The 22,216-nt window shown below is 42.4% G+C and overlaps 1 protein-coding gene across 1 annotated transcript in view; it reads left to right on the top strand.

Annotated features, from left to right (window-relative positions):
• LOC109243373 (putative EG45-like domain containing protein 1) overlaps window positions 1-2,932 on the top strand; it is a 4,962-nt gene extending 2,030 nt beyond the window's left edge. Inside the window, exons 2-3 of the mRNA XM_019410298.1 lie at window positions 2,057-2,164; window positions 2,658-2,932. Of these exons, the coding sequence (XP_019265843.1) occupies window positions 2,057-2,164; window positions 2,658-2,932 (383 nt within the window). The remainder of the gene's footprint in view (window positions 1-2,056; window positions 2,165-2,657) is intronic.
• The last annotated feature ends 19,284 nt before the right edge of the window (window positions 2,933-22,216 follow it).

The raw sequence follows: 22,216 nt of genomic DNA, 5'->3' as shown, positions 1-22,216 counted from the left end.
CCCCCCTAGTTTAAACCTGAAAATCAATGAAAAAGGGTTGGGTATTTACCTGCAAGAATGGGGATGAAGACAATTACTTCGAAATTTCGCGGCCCAGATAGTTTTGAAGGATCAAATTGATGAAGATGACTTTCTCTCTCAAGAACCCTCTCTTCCCTCTCTTTTATTTTTTTCAGAAAATTTGTTAAAATAAGGGGTTGGGGTATTTTATTAAAAAAGGGGTCGGGTTTAAAATTTAGAAAATTAGGAGCCCGAGTCAGGTTTGCGGTCGCACTTTGCGATCGTAGAGACGAAATGCGGTCCGCAGAATGGACGACAAAAGTGCTCCAAAATTCCAATCCTACTGTTTGGGTCTGTGGCGGAAATGCGGTCCGCATACCCGATTTGCGGTCGCATAATGCACCGCATTTTTTATCTCAAATTTGACAGACACATTGACTCACTTTGCGATAGAAAGGCGGTCCGCATATCAGTTATGCGATCGCATAATGGACCGCATTTTGACCTCAATTTTAACCAAACCACTGACTCAATTCTGCGGTAGAAATGCGGTCCGCATACTAGATTTGCGATCGCATTCTTGATAGCAAAATGGCACTTTTCTGGAAAACATGATTCTTTGATTTTTAAATGCTTAGATTAGTACAAAAGGTCCGAACCGCGAAGAATTTTACACCTTCCCAACACATATTGGAAACTTGACACCGCGAGCTACTAGGTTTTTGAGCAAAAATTTTTACGGGGCCTTACATTTTGGTCCATAAAACATACCTCCGATCAATCCTCCTCGAATCCCTCTTCAATTTCTTCCAAAGTGCTCTAAAAATACTCAACAATGGTGGAAAAATGGCTAAGACTCGCAGATGAAATGTTTAAAAACCTTCTGCCCAGTTCTGGAATTTCTCCTTCGCGAACGCGGTCAAACCCACGCGTTCGCGATGCACAATTTTACTTTGGCCAAAAATAACCCTTCGCGAAAGCGGCACCATACCCGCAAAGGCGATGCTTTGGGCCTCTGAACCTACGCGAACGCCGCACCACACCCGCGAACGCGAAGAGCAATAGCTCCTGGACCTTCACGCACTAAATTCCACTATGCGAACGCGGCATCCATCACGCGAACGCGAAGCTCAACCTCAAGGACCCGCCGCCAACGCGATCCATAAGACGCGACCGCGAAGCAAAAACTCAGAGCCACCCAAACTCCTTCTACGTGATCGCAAGGGACCTCACGCGATCACGAAGGCCAAAATTTGCCTGCACCGGCTGCTGCATTTTCTGCAATTCTTCAGAGTTCAAAACATCCCATTAGCCATCCGAAATCACCCCGAGGCCCCAGAGGCCTCAACAAAAAGCACCAGCACATCCTAAAACATCATTCAAACTTGTTCCAATTACAAAAACACCTCAAACAACACTAAAATCGTTAATTCACATCGAATTGAAGCCTAAGTTTTCTAAAAACTTCCTAAACATGCTTTTTATCAAAAACCCAACCAAATCATGTCCAAATGACCCTAAATTTTGCACACACGTTCTAAATCACATAACGAAGCTACAACAACTCTTGGAATTCCAATCCGACCCTCGGATCAAAATCTCACCTATCAACCGGAAATCGCCAAAATACTAACTTCGCCAATTCAAGCCTAATTCTACACCGGACCTCCAAAACCACTTCTGATCACACTCATAATTTAGAATTCACCTCCCGAAGCTAACCGAACCATCGGAACTCTAATCCGAGCCCTCTAACTCATAAGTCAACATCCGATTGACTTTTCCAACTTAAGTCCTCTTAAAAGAGACTAAGTATCTCCTTTCTTACCAAATTCACTCTGAACTCAAACAAATCAACTCGACCATATAAAAACACGGATAACGAAGCATAAAGGAGCAGAAATGGGGGAAACGGAGTGGTAACTAATGAGACGACTGGTCGGGTCGTCACAAATTCTCTTAATTGGTTACCATATTTTAGACATTGGACACTTAGAAAAAAAACTATATAAAGATAGTTGTTGGTTAAATACTATATCAGTGAATTAAATAAAAGAAATGGAAATTCCTAAAATTTGTTTGCTCACTATTGGTGTTGTGACTACTTTGCTTTCTATAGCTTTGGCTACACCAGGGACTGCCACATTTAATACGCAATATGTTCGTAAGTATATTATTTTTGTACGCAAACAAAATGCGATTTACGTTGCATACACCTGATTAGTGTAAATTTTCTTTACTCTATAAATACTTTTTAATTTGTAATATCAACTTAGTTATCACTTTTATCGGGTTATCATAATTTATACTTATTGAGATATTTAACTACAATTATTACTCTGTATATGATTGATATTATTTACACCACCAACGCTATAATTTAAATTACAAAAAAGAGTTTTATTGATAAGAAAAAATAGTAAAAAAAATTATTAACATATTCCTTTTTATGAAATAATAAATATAAAAAGGTTATTGATGATACATGAGTCATTTGACTTTAGAAACAAAACAAGAACAATTATGTTATTCAAGTGAGCAACAACGCAAGTGTCTCATTCAATTATTTGCTTAATATTACCACAACAAAAAAAAAAATGATATAGCTGATTCTGAACTTGGTTGGAATTGGGGCATAATTATTATTATTGGTGCAGCTTCAGCATGCTCTGGAAAAACACCCCAAGGTATCATTATAGTAGCAGCAAGCGATCCTCTTTGGAAAAATGGTGCAATATGTGGCAAAACTTTCAATATCACATGCACTGGTCCAACAAATCTAGTGCCACACCCTTGCACTGGCAAGAGTATTGTGGTAAAGATTGTTGATCATTGTCCTGGATGTGGTGGAACCCTAGATCTCTCTAAAGAAGCCTTCTCAACCATTGCTAATCCTGTCGCTGGCGTTATTAAGATCGACTATGTCCAGTAAGTAACGATTTACACGTATTTATAAATTTATGTGTTGTATCTACCACTGAGTATATCATTCTATGATTTTCAGGACATTATGAGGGCATCAAAGGCTCATAAAATTCCAATCTATACTATATATAGCATGTCGAAATATATTCCATAGTGAAGTTGATTTGATCAATAATCACAATTGAATTCATGTATCAATTCTAAGAATAAAAGTTAATTTTTTCCTTTTCACTTTTGTTCTATGTTGGAAAATATTGAGCATGCTTTATCAAGCGCAAGCTATTTATCACATGAAGACTATAAGGCACGATTTTATTTTTATTTTTTTTTTACATGGGAGAGGAAGGATAAGACATAAATCATTTGGATTCATATGTAATGAGGATTCAGAATATCACACATTGATTAATTAAAGAGAAATTCAACAAACAAAAACAAAGATATTCATTGGGATCATCCCTTCCTTCAAACGAAATGAAAAGAGATAGAATCAGGGCGATTCATGAAATTCCCTTCCATGAATAAGTTTCAGTTAGGAAACTATTCTCAACGACGCTTAAGTTCGTCAATTTTTTTGGCCACCAGATAAAGTCTTTTCCTTGTAATGCTTTCCCATTTTCCTTTCTAATCCTCTATCGGTAATAAAAAACCTAAAAATATACAGTTTGTTGGGTTAAAGTAGATGCATAATATTAACAATTAAGCAAGGTCATTATAGATACAAGATCTCCTTAGAGCAATCAAGTTTCCAAAGCAAGTTAAAATATTATTCGCAGTACTAATTTCTCAAACAAATACAGTCTTGGAACTATCCCTCTTTAGCAAAACAAAACATAAAGGAGGGGTAGAAAAATTTGTGTAAATCTTCCAAAACATGTTCACTTCGTGCCTTCCACAACCCAACGGTCTGTACCCGCTACAACGATCCGAAATTTTCACTTGCTAGGTAAGCCAATGTTGGAGGATCTTTAAGCCAATTTTAATTAATTTCAATAAGTAAAGTCCACTAAGACAAAATAAAACTAAAACTGAGTGCCGAATGACACAAAAACCAATAATATCTAAGTACACCCTGGATCTGGAGTCAAAATTCACGTGTTTCTAGAGTTTCTACATACAGAGTTTGAAATAAGTACAACTGTCTCGAATGATAAGAACAGTAAATAAGGGGAAAGTGGAAGGGAACTTCAAGGTCTACGGACGCTAGCAGATCTACCTCGAGTCTCCAAAGAAAATCCGAGCTGAAACGCCTCAGGAACAGTTGGTACCAGTACCAAATCTGTACAAGAAGTGCAGAGTATCGTTTCAGTAAAACCCATCCAATATACTCCGTAAATGTCGAGCCTAACCTCGATGAGAAAGTGGCGAGGTTATGACACGACACCCACGTAGATAAACCTGTTCGGATAACAATATGCGTACAACATAACAGCAAATAAGGGCTAAACATGTACTATTGGGAAGGGACATGCGAAAGGGGTACAAGATACGATATGTACAACATGGAATGACATCAAGAAACAGCCAATAAGCCCTTAACCAGCAAAACGACTAAAGATAATGAACAAAATTCCACGGCATCACCCTCCGTGGTTTTACTCCCAACCTCACTATGAAACAATAATAACAACACGACATCACCCTTCGTGCTTTTACTCTCACTTTCATCATAAACCAATAGATACGGCTCGCCATCACCCTTCGTGAATTAATTCTCAAAATATGGTGCGTCATCACCTTTCGTACATTAACTCTCACAATGTGGCACGTTATCACCTTCGTGCATTAATACTCAAATACAGCACGACATCACCCTTCATGCATTAACACTCTCCCCTACCATATAAAAATGAATATATGACAAAAGGGAGATAGAATGAACAACAACAAGCCTTACGTCAAAAACGGTTCCAATATACCAACCTCAATTTCAGAAAGAATACTCAATTATCACAGATAGTCCATAAACGCAGAAATAACAATCAATTTAGTAAATAACTAGTCTACGCATGGATATCATGATCAAATATAGTACTAAATTACAAGAAATAAGTCACACCCGCATGCTTTATCCCAACAACAACGCATAAGCTCGTCACCTCACATATACGATGTACCCAACATTTAAACAAGTAGGAAATAGGCAAACAAGTCCTAATCCCTCAAGTCAAGGTTAACCACAACACTTACCCCGCTCCAAAGGTTAACTCAAAGCTCAACCACATCTTTACCTTGGAAACAAGCCTCAGAACCAACATAATCTAGTAAATTACCAACTAAATGATTCAAAACAAGCTTTAGGAACTACCTACAATTGCAAAAGATTCAATTTAGATCATTACTATAAAGTCAACAAAAGTCAACTCACGGGCCAAAATGTAAAGATTCGTCGTAAGTTAATCAATGTATGTTCGGAATGGGTTTATTTTGAGACTATAAGCATTATGCTATATCAAACAAGTGATGAGTAAATTCTTGAATTTGAGAGGGTAACCAAATCGAAAAAAATAAATTTCAAAGTTTGACATTTTGGGATAAAATACAGCCCGAGCTAAAATATCCGGTACTTATGGACCACTACCATACAAGGCACCTCATGATCATGATAGTAAGGTGTATAAGGTATGTTCCAAGTGAATAGTATATTAAGTAATTTGAAATAACTCTTAATTATGTGGATAATTGATTAATGGGCGAAATTAACAAGTTAATTAAGAGTTAGTGGATGATTAATTAAGAACCTTGGATAATACCAAGGAATCCTTAACGTGGCAGCATATAATGCCACAAAATTTGACTCTTAAAGTTCAAATATAGGTGGCATATTTAGAGGAGTAGGTGTCTTAATATCTAACATGTGAGGCCCACAAAAAGACCAACTATTTATAAAAATTTTATTACAGTTGTTGGAGAAGCTAAGCATTTTAAGATATTCTCATCAACATTGTATATGAGGGAATTGCTACGGGTGGAGCTCCATAGCTCACTTCAAATTTTATAATACAATATAGTGTGAGATTTTGCAATTTTAAGAAATACAGTGCACTCTTTCTCAAGAATATCATAAAAAAAATTTCTACTTCGATCCGCCGTTACACATTTTTCATAATAGACGGGTGTTAGAGGGATTGTCAAGTGAATCGGCTCAGGTATATTAAAGTTATCCCTTCTTTCTTTTGGCATGCTCCATACGACACAAACAAAACGTGCAAATGCACAACTTCCATATATGACTCTATTCATAGAAATATTAGAGATGCTTATTTTCTTGATTCCCCATGTGTCATATTATTCTATCATCTGTTCATGGGTCTTAAAAAAATACGTAAGTTGAAAAAAAGTTTACTTCATGATACTACTCAAGCATTACATTCATTTACATTGAACCATGATCAGATGGCATTATACACGTATATATGTATATTATATGTATATGGGATATGGGAAAAGGTTATGGCGTTATATACGCACCACCACCTGATTAGCTGGTATATGTTGATGATTTGCCCACAGTGGTTGAAATGATATGATGGGATGCTCTCAGAGGCTTGATGATGCTATGAACGCATATACCCATGCATGGTATGATAATTATAAGCATATGCACGACATTATAATATTAAATGATTCACAGAGTTATTCAGATATATATGTTGAGTCTTTTATTCCATGTTTCTCTCATGTCTAGTAGTTATTGATTTTCATTCTATACATACTCAGTACATGTCACGACCCCAATCCCGGTCGTGATGGCGGACAACACAATTGCTAGGCAAGCCCGACCATTTGAACACTCTCAACCCGAGTACGAAGACCCATTACCAATTAAGAGAGTTAATTTAGCAGTTAACAATGATCACCAACCCGATAATAAATAGAAACAATACGGAAAACCATAACAACTATCAAAACAACTCCCAACAGATCTGGGGTCACGACTCTAGAGCCTCTAGATACAACTGAGTAGTGAATCCACAATAATACAAGAGTCTAGATTGCGGACAAATAAAAAGGGATAAGGGAGAAGTCGGGTCCTGCGGACGCCTGGCAGCTACCTCGACGTCTCCTGTGATAATCTGGAGAGCAGCAACAACTCTACTAAGCCTCCGGAACACCTGTATCTGCACACATGGTGCAGGGAGTAAAGTGAGTACTCCAACTCAGTAGCATAGATAGGCTGAAGATAAGAAATCACGAGATATTACAATGTAAAGCTATAATTGGCAAGCCAGCACATTTAACGGTGAGATAACAGCAAATCAAATGACAGGTAAAGCAAATAAATATCAATGCATGAATGCAATGCAATGCATATGACCGCTGCGGCGCGCAGCCCGATCCATTTGGGTACCCGCGCTCACTGTGGGGGTTCAGACTCCGGAGGGGCTCCTACAGCCCAAGCGCAATATCAATATAACATCGCTGCGGCGTGCAGCCCGATCCACACTCAGTCCAGAATATGCAAGTAAGCCACTCGGGCAATATTAAGTAATAGCTCTCAGCTCCAAACGTTAGAAAATGTAGTTTAAGTTTTAAATCTTAGAAATAGGACTGAACATTTCAAAACAGTGTTTAACTCAGAACTGAAATCATTTAACATGCTAAGTATCATGGAAACAGTGATAATAACGCCTGAAGGATTCAAATAATCGGCACAAAGCCCAAATATATCTGTAAAATCCAAGTAGGATGATTACCAATCAATCTCTAGTCAAGAACACACCATGAACATCACTCGGGACAGACTAAGTCACAGTCCCCAATCACAAACGACCCCGCACTCGTCATAGAGTACGTGTCTCGCCTCAATATAGCGTCACAATGCGATATACCGGGGTTTCAAACCCTCAGGTCATCATCTACATGTATTACTCACCTCAAGCCGGCCACAAGTCTAGCTCGCTATGCCTTTTCCTCTGGAATCAACCTCCTCGCGTGCCGAATCTGATCAAAATCACAAGGAATACATTATTATAGGCAAAAGAAACATAACCCAATCGAAAGGACTCGAAAAACACCAAAAATTGCGAAGTTGGCAAAACCCGAGCCCCGGGCCCACTTCTCGAAAAATTACAAAATTCACATCACCGATTCCTCGTCTCGCCACGAGTCCATACATATCAAATTTACCAAAATCGGAGTTCAAATGCCCTTTGAAATCCCAAATTTTCATTTCAAAAACCAAGCCCTAGTTCTTCCAGTTTTTACCCAAATTTCCAAGAATTAATGGTTGATTCTTCAATAAAATGGCGTTTCTAGGTCACGAGACTTACCTCTTCAATTTCTACCAAAAATCTCTTAAGGTGGTTAACAATGGAGGAAAAATGAATAGACTCGCGGATGAAATAATAATATAAAAACCCTTCTGCCCAGTCGACTTCGCTTCTGCGGTCCCGCTTCCGCTTATGCGGGACCGCTTCTGTGGCCAAAATCCCGCTTTTGTGGTCCTTATTAAAAATCCAACTTCCGCTTTTGCGGCTCACATTCCGCTTCTGCGGAACTCCCTCCTAACGACCAAAACCGCTTCTACGGTTAACCGCCCGCTCCTGATGCGAAAATGGTTCCGCTTCTGCGGAACTACTCTACCAAACCACTGAGCGCTTTTGCGATGCCTCGCCCGCTTCTGCGGAACAACTTCTGCTGTTCATTTCCGCAGAAGCGGAAATACCAGATACCAGCAAAGATGAACCTACAACAAACTTTAAAAACTCTCCGTTTAACCACCCGAACTCACCCTGAGGCCCCCGGGACCTCAACCAAAAACACTAACACATCCTAAAACCTTATTCAAACTTGTTCCAATCCTCAAAACACATCAAACAACGCTAAAACCATAAAATCACATCGGATTCAAGCGTAAGTTTCTTAAAAACATCCGAATTACCCATTCGATCAAAAATCCAACCAAAACACCTCTGAATGACCTGACATTTTGCACACATATCCAAAATTACCTGACGGAGCTACTGCAACTCTCGGAATTCCATTCCGACCATCGGATCAAAATCTCACCTATCAACCGGAATTCGCCAAAATACTAACTTTGCCTATTCAAGCCTAATTCTACACCGGACCTCCAAAATCACTTCCCATCACACTCCTAAGTCACAAATCATCCACCGAAGCTAACCGAATCACCGGAATTCACATCCGAGCCATCTAACTCAATAGTGAACATCCGGTTGACTTTTCCAATATAAGCATTCCTTAAAGAGACTAAGTGTGTCATTCCCTATCCAAACCAATCCAATTCCACTCTAACTCACCCGATGCCGATAATGAAACATGAAGAAGCAATAAACGGGGAAAACGGGGTAGTAACACATGAGACGACGGGTCGGGTCGTCACATCCTCCCCAAATTAAACAAACGCTCGTCCTTGAGCGGGTCAAGAAACATACCTGAAGTCTCAAATAGGTGAGGATATCTGCTCCGCATCTCCTGCTCGGTCTCCCAGGTAGCCTCCTCCACGGGCCGACCTCTCCACTGCACCTTCACCGAAGCTATATCCTTTGATCTCAATCTCCGAACCCGATGACCTAAAATATCCACTGGCTCCACATCATAAGTCAAATCATCATCCAACTGAACCGTGCTGAAGTCTAACACGTGAGACGGGTCGCCAACATACTTCCGGAGCATAGAAACATGAAATACCGGATGAACCCCCGACAAGCTGGGTGGCAAAGCAAGCATATAGGCCACCTTCCCAATCCTCCTAAGTACCTTAAAAGGGCCAATGAACCGCGGACTCAACTTCCCTTTCTTTCCAATTCTCATAACGCCCTTCATAGGCGAAACATCCAACAAGACCTTCTCGCCCACCATATAAGATACATCTCGTACCTTCCGGTCCGCATAACTCTTCTGACGCGACTGAGCTGTACGAAGAATCTCCTGGATCACTTTCACCTTATCTAAGGCATCCTGGACCAACTCTGTCCCCAATAGCCTAGCCTCGCCGGGCTCAAACCAACCAACCGGAGATCTACACCGTCTCCCATATAAGGCCTCATAGGATGCCATCTGAATGCTGGACTGATAGCTGTTGTTGTAGGAAAACTCTGCAAGTGGCATGAACTCAGCCTAAGAACCTCCAAAATCAATAACACAGGCACGCAACATGTCCTCCAATATCTGGATAGTACGCTCGGACTGTCCGTCCGTCTGAGGATGAAATGATATGCTCAACTCTACCTGTGTACCCAACTCTCGCTGAAAAGTCCTCCAAAACTGGGAAGTAAACTGAGTACCCCTATATGAGATAATAGAAACTGGGACCCCATGCAACCGAACAATCTCCCGGATGAAAATCTCTGCTAACCGCTCTGAAGAATAGGTAGTACACACCGGAATGAAGTGCGCGGACTTGGTTAGCCGATCCACAATCACCCAAATCGAATCAAACTTCCTCGATGTCCGAGGGAGACCACTCACAAAATCCATAGTAATCCTCTCCCACTTCCACTTGGGAATATCCATGCGCTGAAGTACACCATCGGGCCTCTGATGCTCATATTTCACCTGCTGACAGTTGAGACACCGAGCTACGTGACTCACAATATCCTTCTTCATTCTCCTCCACCGGTAATGCTACCTCAAGTCCTGATACATCTTCGCGGCATCGGATGAATAGAGTACCGCGAGCTGTGGGCCTCCTCTAATATCAACTCCCGAATCCCATCCACATTGGGCACAAAAAAATCCGGCCCTGCATCCTCAAAACACCCTCATCATCAATAGTCACATCTCTGGCATCATCATGCTGGACCCTGTCCTTAAGGACAAGCAAATGCGGATCATCATATTGGCGCTCTCTGATGCGGTCATACAAGGAAGATCGGGAAACCACACAAGCCAACACCCGACTAGGCTCCGAAATGACTAACCTCACCATCCGATTGGCCAAAGCCTGAACATCAACTGTGAAGGGCCTCTCCCCAACTGGAATGTATGCCAAGCTACCCATACTAACCACCTTCCGGCTCAAAGCATCGGCCACTACATTGGCCTTCCCCGGGTGATACAATATGGTAATATCATAGTCCTTGAGTAACTCAAGCCACCTCCGCTGCCTCAAATTAAGATCCTTCTGTTTGAACAAATGCTGAAGGCTGCGACGATCAGTATATACCTCACAAGATACGCCATATAAGTAGCGCCTCCAAATCTTCAAAGCATGAACTATAACAGCCAACTCCAAATCATGTATGGAGTAGTTCTTCTCATGAGGCTTCAACTGACGAGAAGCATATGCAATAACTCTACCCTCCTGCATCAACACACATCCGATCCCAACTCTCGAAGCATCACAATACACGGTGTAAGAACCTGAAGCTGATGGAAAAACCAACACTGGAGCTGTGGTCAAAGCTGTCTTGAGCTTCGAAAAGCTCTCCTCGCACTTGTCCGGCCATACAAATGGTGCACCCTTCTGCGTCAACTTGGTCTCCGGCGAAGCAGTAGATGAAAAACCCTAGATGAACCGGCGATAATAACCTACCAAACCTAGAAAACTCCGAATCTCCGTGGCTGAGGACGGTCTAGGCCAACTCTGCACCGACTCTATCTTCTTTGGATCAACCTGAATACCATCACTAGACACCACGTACCCCAGAAAAGCCACAGAAACGAGCCAGAACTAACACTTGGAGAACTTTGCATAAAGCTTCTCCTCCCTCAATCTCTGTAATACCACTCTCAAATGCTGTGCGTGCTCCTCCTGGCTACGCGAGTACACCAGGATATCATCAATAAAAACAATCACAAATGAATCCAGATACGGCCGAAATACGCTGTTCATCAAATGCATGAACGTGGCTGGGGCATTAGTCAGCCCAAAAGACATAACTAGAAACTCATAGTGCCCATATCTAGTCCTGAAGGCACTCTTCATAATATCTGAATCCCTGATCTTCAGCTGGTGATAGCCTGAACGAAGATTAATCTTAGAGAATACCCTTGCCCCCTGGAGCTGGTCAAAGAAATCATCAATGCGCAATAGTGGATACTTGTTCTTCACTGTCACCTTGTTCAACTGCTTGTAGTCAATGCACATTCTCATTGTGCCATCCTTCTTCTTCACAAATAGGACCGGTGCACCCCACGGTGACACACTAGGACGAATAAAGCCCTTATTTAGGAGTTCCTGAAGTTGATCCTTTAGTTCCTTCAACTCCGCTGGTGCCATACGATACGGAGGAATGGAAATGGGCTGAGTGCCCGGCACCAGATCAATACCAAAATCAATGTCCCTATCCGGCGGCATGTCCGGTAGGTCTGCAGGAAACACATTAGGGATGTCCCTCACAACGGGAACAGAATCAAGGCTAGGAGTCTCAGCTCCAACATCTCGCACAAAAGACAAATACGATAGACAACCTTTCCCAACCATCCGTTGGGCCTTTAGGAAAGAAATCACCCTGCTAGGAACATAGTCAGTCACACCACGCCACTCAATCCTCGAAACACCCGGAATAGCCAACGTAACTGTCTTGGCATGACAGTCCAGAAGAGTATGGTACGGAGATAGCCAATCCATACCCAGAATAACATCAAAATATACCATGCCCAACAACAACAAGTCAACTCGGGTCTCCAGACCCCCAATAGTCACCAGACAAGATCGATATACATGATCCACAATAATAGTATCACCCACCGGGGTACATACGTGAACAGGCAAAGAAAGACACCCTCGGGTAGTCCCCAGGTGATGAGCAAAGTATGAAGATACATAGGAATAGGTAGATCAGGGATCAAACAAAACAGAGGCATCTATGTGGCAGACTTAGATAATACCTGTGATAACAGCATCTGATGCAATGGCGTCCCTCCTGTCTGGGAGAGCATAGAATCGAGCCTGACCACCGCCAGTCCGGCCTCCACCCCTGGGGCGGCCCCTGGCTACCTGGCCTCCACCCCTAGCTGACTGGGCGGGTGCTGATGAAATACGAGCAGAAAATAAGGGCTGATCCCTCTGCTGAGACTGACTACTACGAAGCCGAGGACACTGTCTCCTCATGTGACCAAACTCACCGCACTCGTAGCAACTACCCAGTGCTGGAGAAGGGGACTGAAGGGAACCCCTCGCTGCGGAAGAACCCTGGGGTGAAGAGGCAAGAGTAGAGCTCTGAGCTGGAAGGGCACTAAGTGAAGACTGGCCCTGCCGAAACCCCTGATGACCACGGCCTGAAGAAGCCCCACTATACTATGGGCGACTTGACTGAGGAGGCCTGAAGGAACAACCTCTGCCATGCTGGAACTGGCCCCTAGACGGAGCACCACTGAAGCTACCTGAACCTCGAGGCCTCTTGGCCTCCCTCTCCTCACGCCCCCGACGGCGAGCCGTCTCAATCTCTCAAGCCATGTCAACTACCTCCTCGAACGAGGCACCCATAACCCTCTCTCTGGTCATCAAAATGCGGAGTGGATAGTTGAGGCCATCCACGAACCTCCTAATCCTCTCCCGATCAGTCGAGATCATCCAAGTAGCATGCCGAGCTAACTGCATAAACCTCATCTCGTACTAGGTAACAGACATATCCCCCTGAATCAACCACTCGAACTGACAACGCAGCTCCTCCCTGCGAGACTGCGGTACATACTTCTCCAGAAAGAGAGTGGAGAACTGCTTCCATGTAAGGGGCGCTGCTCCAACAGGCCTACGCCTCTCAAACTCCTCCCACCAGGTAAATTCAGGCCCTGAGAACTGGAAGGTAGTAAATGCCACCCCACTCGACTCTAAGATCCCTGCGGTGCCAAGCATACGCTGGCACTTATCCAGAAAACCTTGGGCATCCTCGCCCTCAGTACCACTGAACGTCAGAGGCTGAAGCCTGCCGAATCTCTCAAGACGACGCTGCTCATCGTCTGGCATAGCTGGAACCATATAGGCTGGAGCTGGTGCAACTGGCTGAGCTGGAACCGCTCCCGGTGTCTGCAATCCCTGAAGAACCTGCTCCGGCGTGCGAGCGGCTGGGGTCTGACTGCCTCCCCCTGCCTGTGATGTAGCTGCTGCAGTAGTGGCTGAGACTACCTGGGCTAGGCCAGTGCAAACTGATAGTATCTGAGCCAAGGTCTCCTGGAGACCTGGAATCACAATGGGCACTGCTGGTGCCTGCACAGGTACTGCTAGAGAATCAACAACTAGAGTCTGGCCCTGAACTGAGGCAACTGGCGGGTCAGCAGGTGCTGCCCCTGTGGCTCTGCCTAGACCACGACCATGACCGTGTTCACGGCCTCTAGTGGGTGGTACTGGTGGTCGTCCATCACGTCCGGTAGCATAGTTCTCGCCATCTGCGAGATAATAGAATACAGAAGTTTAGTTCTCGGAACAACACAGCCGCACGACAAGAATTTCAAGAATATGAAGTTTTCCTAAGGGTTCTGCAGCCTCTCGAGGAGAAATACATGCGTCCCCGTACCGCTCCGCGAGACTCTACTATACCGGCTCATGACTCGCGAGGCCTAGTAACCTAGGCTCTGATACCAACTTGTCACGACCCCAATCCCGGTCGTGATGGCGCCCAATAAAATTTCTAGGCAAGCCCCACCATTTGAACACTCTCAACCCGAGTACGAAGACCCATTACCAATTAAGAGAGTTAATTTAGTAGTTAACAACGATCACCAACCCGATAATAAATAGAAACAATACGGAAAACCATAACAACTATCAAAACAACTCCTAACAGATCTAGGGTCACGAGTCTAGAGCCTCTAGATACAACTGAGTAGTGAATCCACAATAATACAAGAGTCTAGATTGCGAAAAAATAAAAAGGGATAAGGGGAGAAGTCGGGTCCTGCGGACGCCTGGCAGCTACCTCGACGACTCCTGTGATAATCTGGAGAGCAGCAACAACTCTACTAAGCCTCCAGAACACCTGTATCTGCACACATGGTGCAGGGAGTAAAGTGAGTACTCCAACTCAGTGAGTAATAAGCATAGATAATGGCTGAAGATAAGAAATCACGAAATATTACAATGTAAAGCTATAATTGGAAAGCCAGCATATTTAACGGTGAGATAACAGCAAATCAAATGATAGGTAAAGCAAATAAATATCAATGCATGAATGCAATGCAATGTATATGACCGCTGCGGCGCGCAGCCCGATCCATTTGGGTACCCGCGCTCACTGTGGGGGTTCAGACTCCGGAGGGGCTCCTACAGCCCAAGCACAATATCAATATAACATCGCTGCGGTGTGCAGCCCGATCCACACTCAGTCCAAAATATGCAAGTAAACCACTCGGGCAATATTAAGTAATAGCTCTCAGCTCCAAACGTTAGAAAATGTACTTTAACTTTTAAATCTTAGAAATAGGTCTGAACATTTCAAAACAGTGTTTAACTCAGAACTGAAATCATTTAACATGCTAAGTATCATGGAAACAGTGATAATAACCCCTGAAGGACTCAAATAATCGGCACAAAGCCCAAATATATCCATAAAATCCAAGTAGGATGATTACCAATCAATCTCTAGTCAAGAACACACCATGAACATCACTCGGGACGGACTAAGTCATAGCCCCCAATCACAAACGACCCCGCACTCGTCATAGAGTACGTGTCTCGCCTAAATATAGCGTCACAATGCGATATACCGGGGTTTCAAACCCTCAGGTCATCATCTACATCTATTACTCACCTCAAGCCGGCCACAAGTCTAGCTCGCTATGCCTTTTCCTCTTGAATAAATGGGGAAAACGGGGTAGTAACACATGAGACGACGGGTCGGGTCGTCACAGTACATTATTTGTACTGACGTCCCTTTTGCCTGGGGACGCTGTGTTTCTTTCCCGCAGATCTTGGTAGACAGGTCGAGAGTCCTTTAAGTAGGCTATCGGCTCAGCGAAAGGTGTTAGTGCGCTCAATTTGCTCCGAAGTTGCTTCTTTGGTCACTATGATTAGTAAATATATTTATTGGTATGGCGTGACCCTATCCAGACCTTTATGATATTATATATTCTTAGAGGCTTGTAGACAGATGTCAGGTATACGGATACTTATATGGCCTCTTTGACCTATGTTTCGAGTATAAAAAAGAAAAAATCATGCCGGCCTTATAGGCCCGTACTTCATATGTATAAGTTCATATTCCCTCATGCTTTACTACTGTTCATTTAACTATGATAGAATAATATGAGCGATACGTCATGTTGGTACTCGGTTGAGTAGGGTACCGGGTGCCCTTTGTGGCCCATCGGTTTGGGTCGTGACAAAACTGGTATCAGAGCAGCTCTTTCCTAGGGTGTCTACAAGCCGTGTGTAGTAGAGTCTTGTTTATGGGTGTGTCATTCACCACACTTATAAGCAGGAGGCTACATGGAATTTAAAACTGTCACTCTTCCTTCTTACTTTAGATCGTGTGGTAGAGCTCACTTATAAAAATTCAAACACCTAGCTCCTATTTTATTCGTAATATGATGATACCTCCAATTGGTTAGAGATTGAATGCGGCTATGGAAGAATTGAGTAAAAGGAGCTCAATTTTGTGTGATGCTTATGATAAGCAAATGTAAGGTCTTCAGCAGATCATGTGTTGTCAGGACCCCAAACCGGCCCGATCGTGATTGTGCCTCTCGTGAAGACAAGGCCAGCCGACATAATACTCGTATAACCCCTCTAATCATTAAGAGTCATTTTTAAGCCTTTAGTTAAACAATATTCCATAATATAAGTCCGAATGAACAGTGCGGAAATAACATACAAGCCCGACATCGGGGTGTCACTAGCCATGAGCATCTACCAAGGTCTGAATACAACAAAGACTGTCAAAATGTACTAAGTACAAAAATGAAAATGAGAGGAAGGAAGCAGTGTTGAGAACGTCGTGCAGCCACCTTGCCAACTCTAATGACTCCGCGCCTTATCATCCAACACCTGCTACCAGGTTCCGAAATACCTGAATCTGCACACGAGGTGCAGGGAGTAATGTGGGTAATCCAACCCAATAAGTAATCAAAGTAAATAAAGATTGGGCAATAGGAAACAATGAATCCACATTTATGTTAAACTCAATAAGCACACAGGCTACTAAATCAGAATACTAGTCAATTGCCTCTTTTAAAATACAGCTTTTGGTAAAAACAATTTAAAATGCCTTCAGGCAGATTCAGTAGGGGTTCAATACCATTTTAATAAAAGAGCTAAAAACCATAATCATCCCCTCGAGTAAAACACAGTTCGTAAATAGCCCCTCGGGAAAAACAGGAGTCATAAACACCTCCTAACAAGAAAATCTCAGTGGAAGTAACAAAAGCCAATCNTAACAAAGCCAATCAGTGATTGAGTTCTGAACATCTCATAAACCCCAGCTTAAATGAAAGTTGTTTAAAAACATTTATCTAACATTTGCGACAGAGGCTCCGTATAAAGATGTGTGAAAACAGTCATTTAATCAACATATTCGATAGAAACCCACTCTAAAGTGAAATGAAAATCAATAAGTTCATAATCAGGCCCCTCAGGCAAACATCACTCATGTGCATGTTTATATATATCTATCGCCCCTCGGGCAAACCTCTCGGTCACTCGTGACTCAACTCTTATCAATCAGCGCTCACCTCACCACGCACACTCAATATATATATATATATATATATATATATATATATATATATATATATATATATTGCTGCACCGTGCTGCCCGATCTATAGATATATAATCCTCATAACCAGGCCCTCGGCCTCTCTCAGTCATTATCCTCACAATCCAACTCTCGGTCTATCTCAGTTATTAACCTCATAATCAGACCCTCGGTCTATCTCACCCATCAACCTCACGATCACTCGAACCATTAGTCAAATAGGGAACCCAGCCCCAAACAGTTTTCACATTTCTAAGAAACATAGTGATAAAACCAGATTTAAACAATAACTAAGTAAAAACATGACTGGGGATATGGTTTCAAACTAATACTGTGAGGAAAAATTGTGAAAGTGCCCCTCAGGGTCTGAACAGGTCGGCACAAGGCCCCAAACATGGCATACAGCCCAAATTATAATATCAATCTCTAAAATATGGAATATCCTAAGATTTCAAATCAAATACGCAGTAATATAATCATTCAGGATGGACTAAGTCACAAATCCTCAGCGGTGCTCTACCCCACGCTCGTCATCTAGCGTGAAGTCACCTCAACGTAGCACAACGATGTGTAGTCCGGGGTTTCAAACCCTCAGGACTGTATTTATAATCATTACTTACATCGAACTGGCTAAATCTCTTGCTCGTGACGCCTTTGCCCCTCAAATCGGCCTCCACGCGCGTCAATATATCCAAAATCAGAAAGAATACGTCACATTATGCTAAGGGAACAAAGCCCAAACGAAAATAATCGAAAAATACCAAAAAACCAAAATTAGCAATACCCGAGCCCCGGGCCCACTTCTCGAAACTCAAAAATTTTCACATGATTAGATTCCTCATCTCCCCACGACTTCAAACATATCAACAACATCAAAATCGGACCTCAAATGGCCCCTCAAATCCCAAATTTACACTCTCCAAATTCAAGCCCTAATTCTTCAACTATTAGGCTTAATTTCCATGGATTTCTAGATTACAATGATAAAATTCATCATAAAAACAAGTTTAGGGTTCAAAAATCTTACCTCCATGAAACCCTCTTGAATTCCCTATTCAATTAGCTCTCCAAGCTTCAAAATCGCCCAACAATGGAGGTTCTTAGCCTCAAAATCGCGGAATGGCTCTTTTAAAACATTCTACCCAGCACTTAAAAATCATTCTTCGTGAACATAGTCAAAGCCTCGCATTCGCGAATCACAAAAATTCCATTGACCAAATTTCCTCTTCGCGAACGCGACACCACAAGCGCGAACGTGATATCTCAGCCTCACCCACCTACGCGAACGCGACCATGACTCACTCAATCGCGATGCTTACAAAACCAGCCCTGCGCGAACGCGGGACTACCTTTCACGAACGCGAAGGCCAAACCTGACGCCTTGTCTCCTGGCCCATCGCGAACGCGAGGGTCCTCTCGCGAACGCAAAGACCAAAACACCTGGAACAGCTGAATCATTTTTCTACAATTTTCCTTAACTCAAGATGATCCGATTGAGCACTCGAAACTCACCCGAGGCCCCCGGGACCTCAACCAAAAGCACCAACACATCCCAAAACCTTATTCAAACTTGTTCCAATCATCAAAACACCTCAAACAGCATCAAATTATCCAAAACACATCGGATTCAAGCCTAAGAATCGCAAAATCTTCTGAAATACGCTTTTGATCAAAAACCCAACCAAACCATATCCGAATGACCTGAAATTTGTCACACACATCCCAAATGACACAACGAAGCTACTGCAACTCTCGGAATTCCATTCCGACCTCTATATTAAAATCTCACCTATCAACCGGAAAGAGCCAAAATCTCTATTTCGCCAATTCAAGCTTAAAGCTTCCACGGACTTCCCAAATTCATTCCAATCATGCTCCCAAGTCCCAAATCACCCGACGGAGCTAACCTAATTTTAAAAATTCCGATCCGAGATCATATACAAACAAGTCAAATTAGGGTCAACCCTTTCAAATTTCAAGCTACAAACTGAGAACTGTTCTTCTGAATTCATTCTGTTTACCTTGAAAACCAAAACCAATGATTTACATAATTCATAATACATCAAATGCGCTAGTCATGCCCGAGAACTGACGAACAAAGCACAAAAGCTCAAAACGACCGATCGGGTCGTTACATCCTCCCCCAATTAAACACACGTTCGTCCTCGAACGTGACCGGAGTTGTTTCAGAAGCCAACCAAATGCTGAATAACCTTACCATGCATATACCCGGGGATGATCCCACGTCACCCTATCTCACATAGGTTCGATAACACATTACAACTGAAATTTCACAATGCATCCTAGTCCAAAAACCAGAAAACCACATTTCTGCTTGTAACATCCTTGATACGATCAGAATCTCACATTTATACTGTGAATAAGTCCGAACAAGCTATAACAAACTATATCTGCTATCTCAGGTGCCATCACATGATATACCACATAACTCAACGCTCGCAGCGATAACTTCTAATCACAGTAGCCGCACATAACAAACGAATACTGATAGAAAACCTCTTATCAACTAAAGTCTCATTCCAACACTTTCATATACTGCCAATGATAATGAAACACGCAATAAGCAATAATCATTTCCCAGATCAATTATTCATCGAGCCACTTCTCCTTTAGCAAAAACCACAGCAAATTTATAAGCCGAAGCTCGATATTATCCTTCCAACATGCTGAAATCGAATTCGTTCGTATTCATTAATGATCCCAACTATCTCCTCTAGTGCAACACTACTCTGGTGACATGACACATCAATACTGGCCTAAGCCGCAACTTGCACAATATGCGCTCCAATAAGCAACAGTTCGAACATACTCAAATCATTAAAACGACTCAAATTAAATAGCTGCACCTCAAGCTCACATGTACCGTCACATCACAAGGCTGAGAACCCGTATCTCATCATAAAAATAAAACACACAAATCTAACCCGCAAGGTCATATCTCCACATAACTTCGCTGCAATGCACGATCCTATCCAACACTGCTCCACATGAAAAACCTCAAGCCACTATGCTCGAAATCGACAACCATGCACAATTTGATGTCCGGAACCAAAGCAAATCATCACACCCACGGTGAAGCAAATAACAAACACAACACAAACCGGAAAGGACATAACCGGTACACCATTCACCGGGCAACACCCAATTACTCTTCCCGCTCAACTTCCACTATGAGACCCCAATAGAACCGCACCATATATGCCTTTAACCAACAAATCATAACACCTCGCAACACAGAAAGGTAACTCATAGACCTCCCCAAATCACTAATAAGCTCAATAACAATAGAATCAACACATCCCTCAACAATACAATTCAGGGTCAACAAAGCTGTCCCGATGCAGAACACGCATCCATATATGTCTACTAATGAACCATACGCCAACTCTAGTCACCCACAACAGATAAATAACCCTCCGAAGGTTACTAAAATATAGCACATACTATCATCTGACTAACTTACCCACATCTTTACTATCCACAGCCGCGAGCTAACCTACTTATGAGAACTTCCAGTCTTCAAGTCCCTAAACACATGAAGTACCATATCTGATCCTAATTCCGCCGCTCGCATATATAACACACCTCTAGTACCCATTTTTTCACGAGAGATACTCTAAAATTCTGTTGTGCCACCAAGCAAACTTGAATATCAGCAGTCGATTTAGTCATAAAGTGCCGCAACACTACCGAATTTCTATCAACTTAATCACATTTCCTTTTTCTAAAACATATACCCACGTCATATCGCTTCCAATTAGCAATACCATTTCCTTAATCATCTGAGGCTGCCCGCTGCCTAAGAGTTTTATGAACTTCTTTTTAGAACTAAACTGTAACCCATCTAGCCAAGAACTTCCATTGATCCCATCTCGAAGAAAAATCACTACACATCTCATGCTTCTCACACTCGTAGAAAATACACGTCTCCAACCACGGTAGAAATCAACAAGAACTCTCCAAACTCCATTTGCACAAAACTAAACTGCCAGGACTGAATCCTTCTAACTAGACCAAGCTACGCGCACCATCAAAACCTAAGAGCATTGTCGCTAAACATATGTATAAACTCATTACCTCATAGGCATCCAAAGAACTAACCATATCCTTACCATACCGATTCGGCCTGCTACCAAGTTATCCCATCTATCCGAGTTTCCTTCTGATTTACCTTCAACTTGATATTCCTTATTGCTATAACATCACAATTTCCCAAACCAGACCTACCACGTGGGACCTAAGCATAAAGCCACATCGTCCTAGACTCATAAGCCACTGAATACTCTCTTAAATATCCCTAAAAGCACCACATTAAAAATATTTTACTCTAAAGAGACTTCCTACGAATCTAAATCCATTACCTTTACCTTCCTGATGCTGATACATAGAATCCCACAATTTATAGAAAATACCACAAGTCTTGACATCTTCCAACGAAAGCTCAGTTTCTAACCACTTATGCAACTTTAAAATACCCAATTGTTATATGAGGAATCTTGAACACATTAGAGCCATTCTCGCAAGTCCTCCACTCTACTCAAGCCACAATTAGCGTGATCAAACGAACAAAACAACATGTGCCTCATTAGCACTCTGACACCACAGAATGTAACCTCATCCTAGAACAACCAAGCTACTTCCTGCTTTATGCATCGAGCATCCATTAC

The sequence above is a fragment of the Nicotiana attenuata genome, unplaced genomic scaffold, assembly GCF_001879085.1.
Source record: "Nicotiana attenuata strain UT unplaced genomic scaffold, NIATTr2, whole genome shotgun sequence".
Taxonomy (NCBI): Eukaryota; Viridiplantae; Streptophyta; class Magnoliopsida; order Solanales; family Solanaceae; genus Nicotiana; species Nicotiana attenuata.
This window is presented reverse-complemented; position numbering and strand designations above follow the sequence as displayed.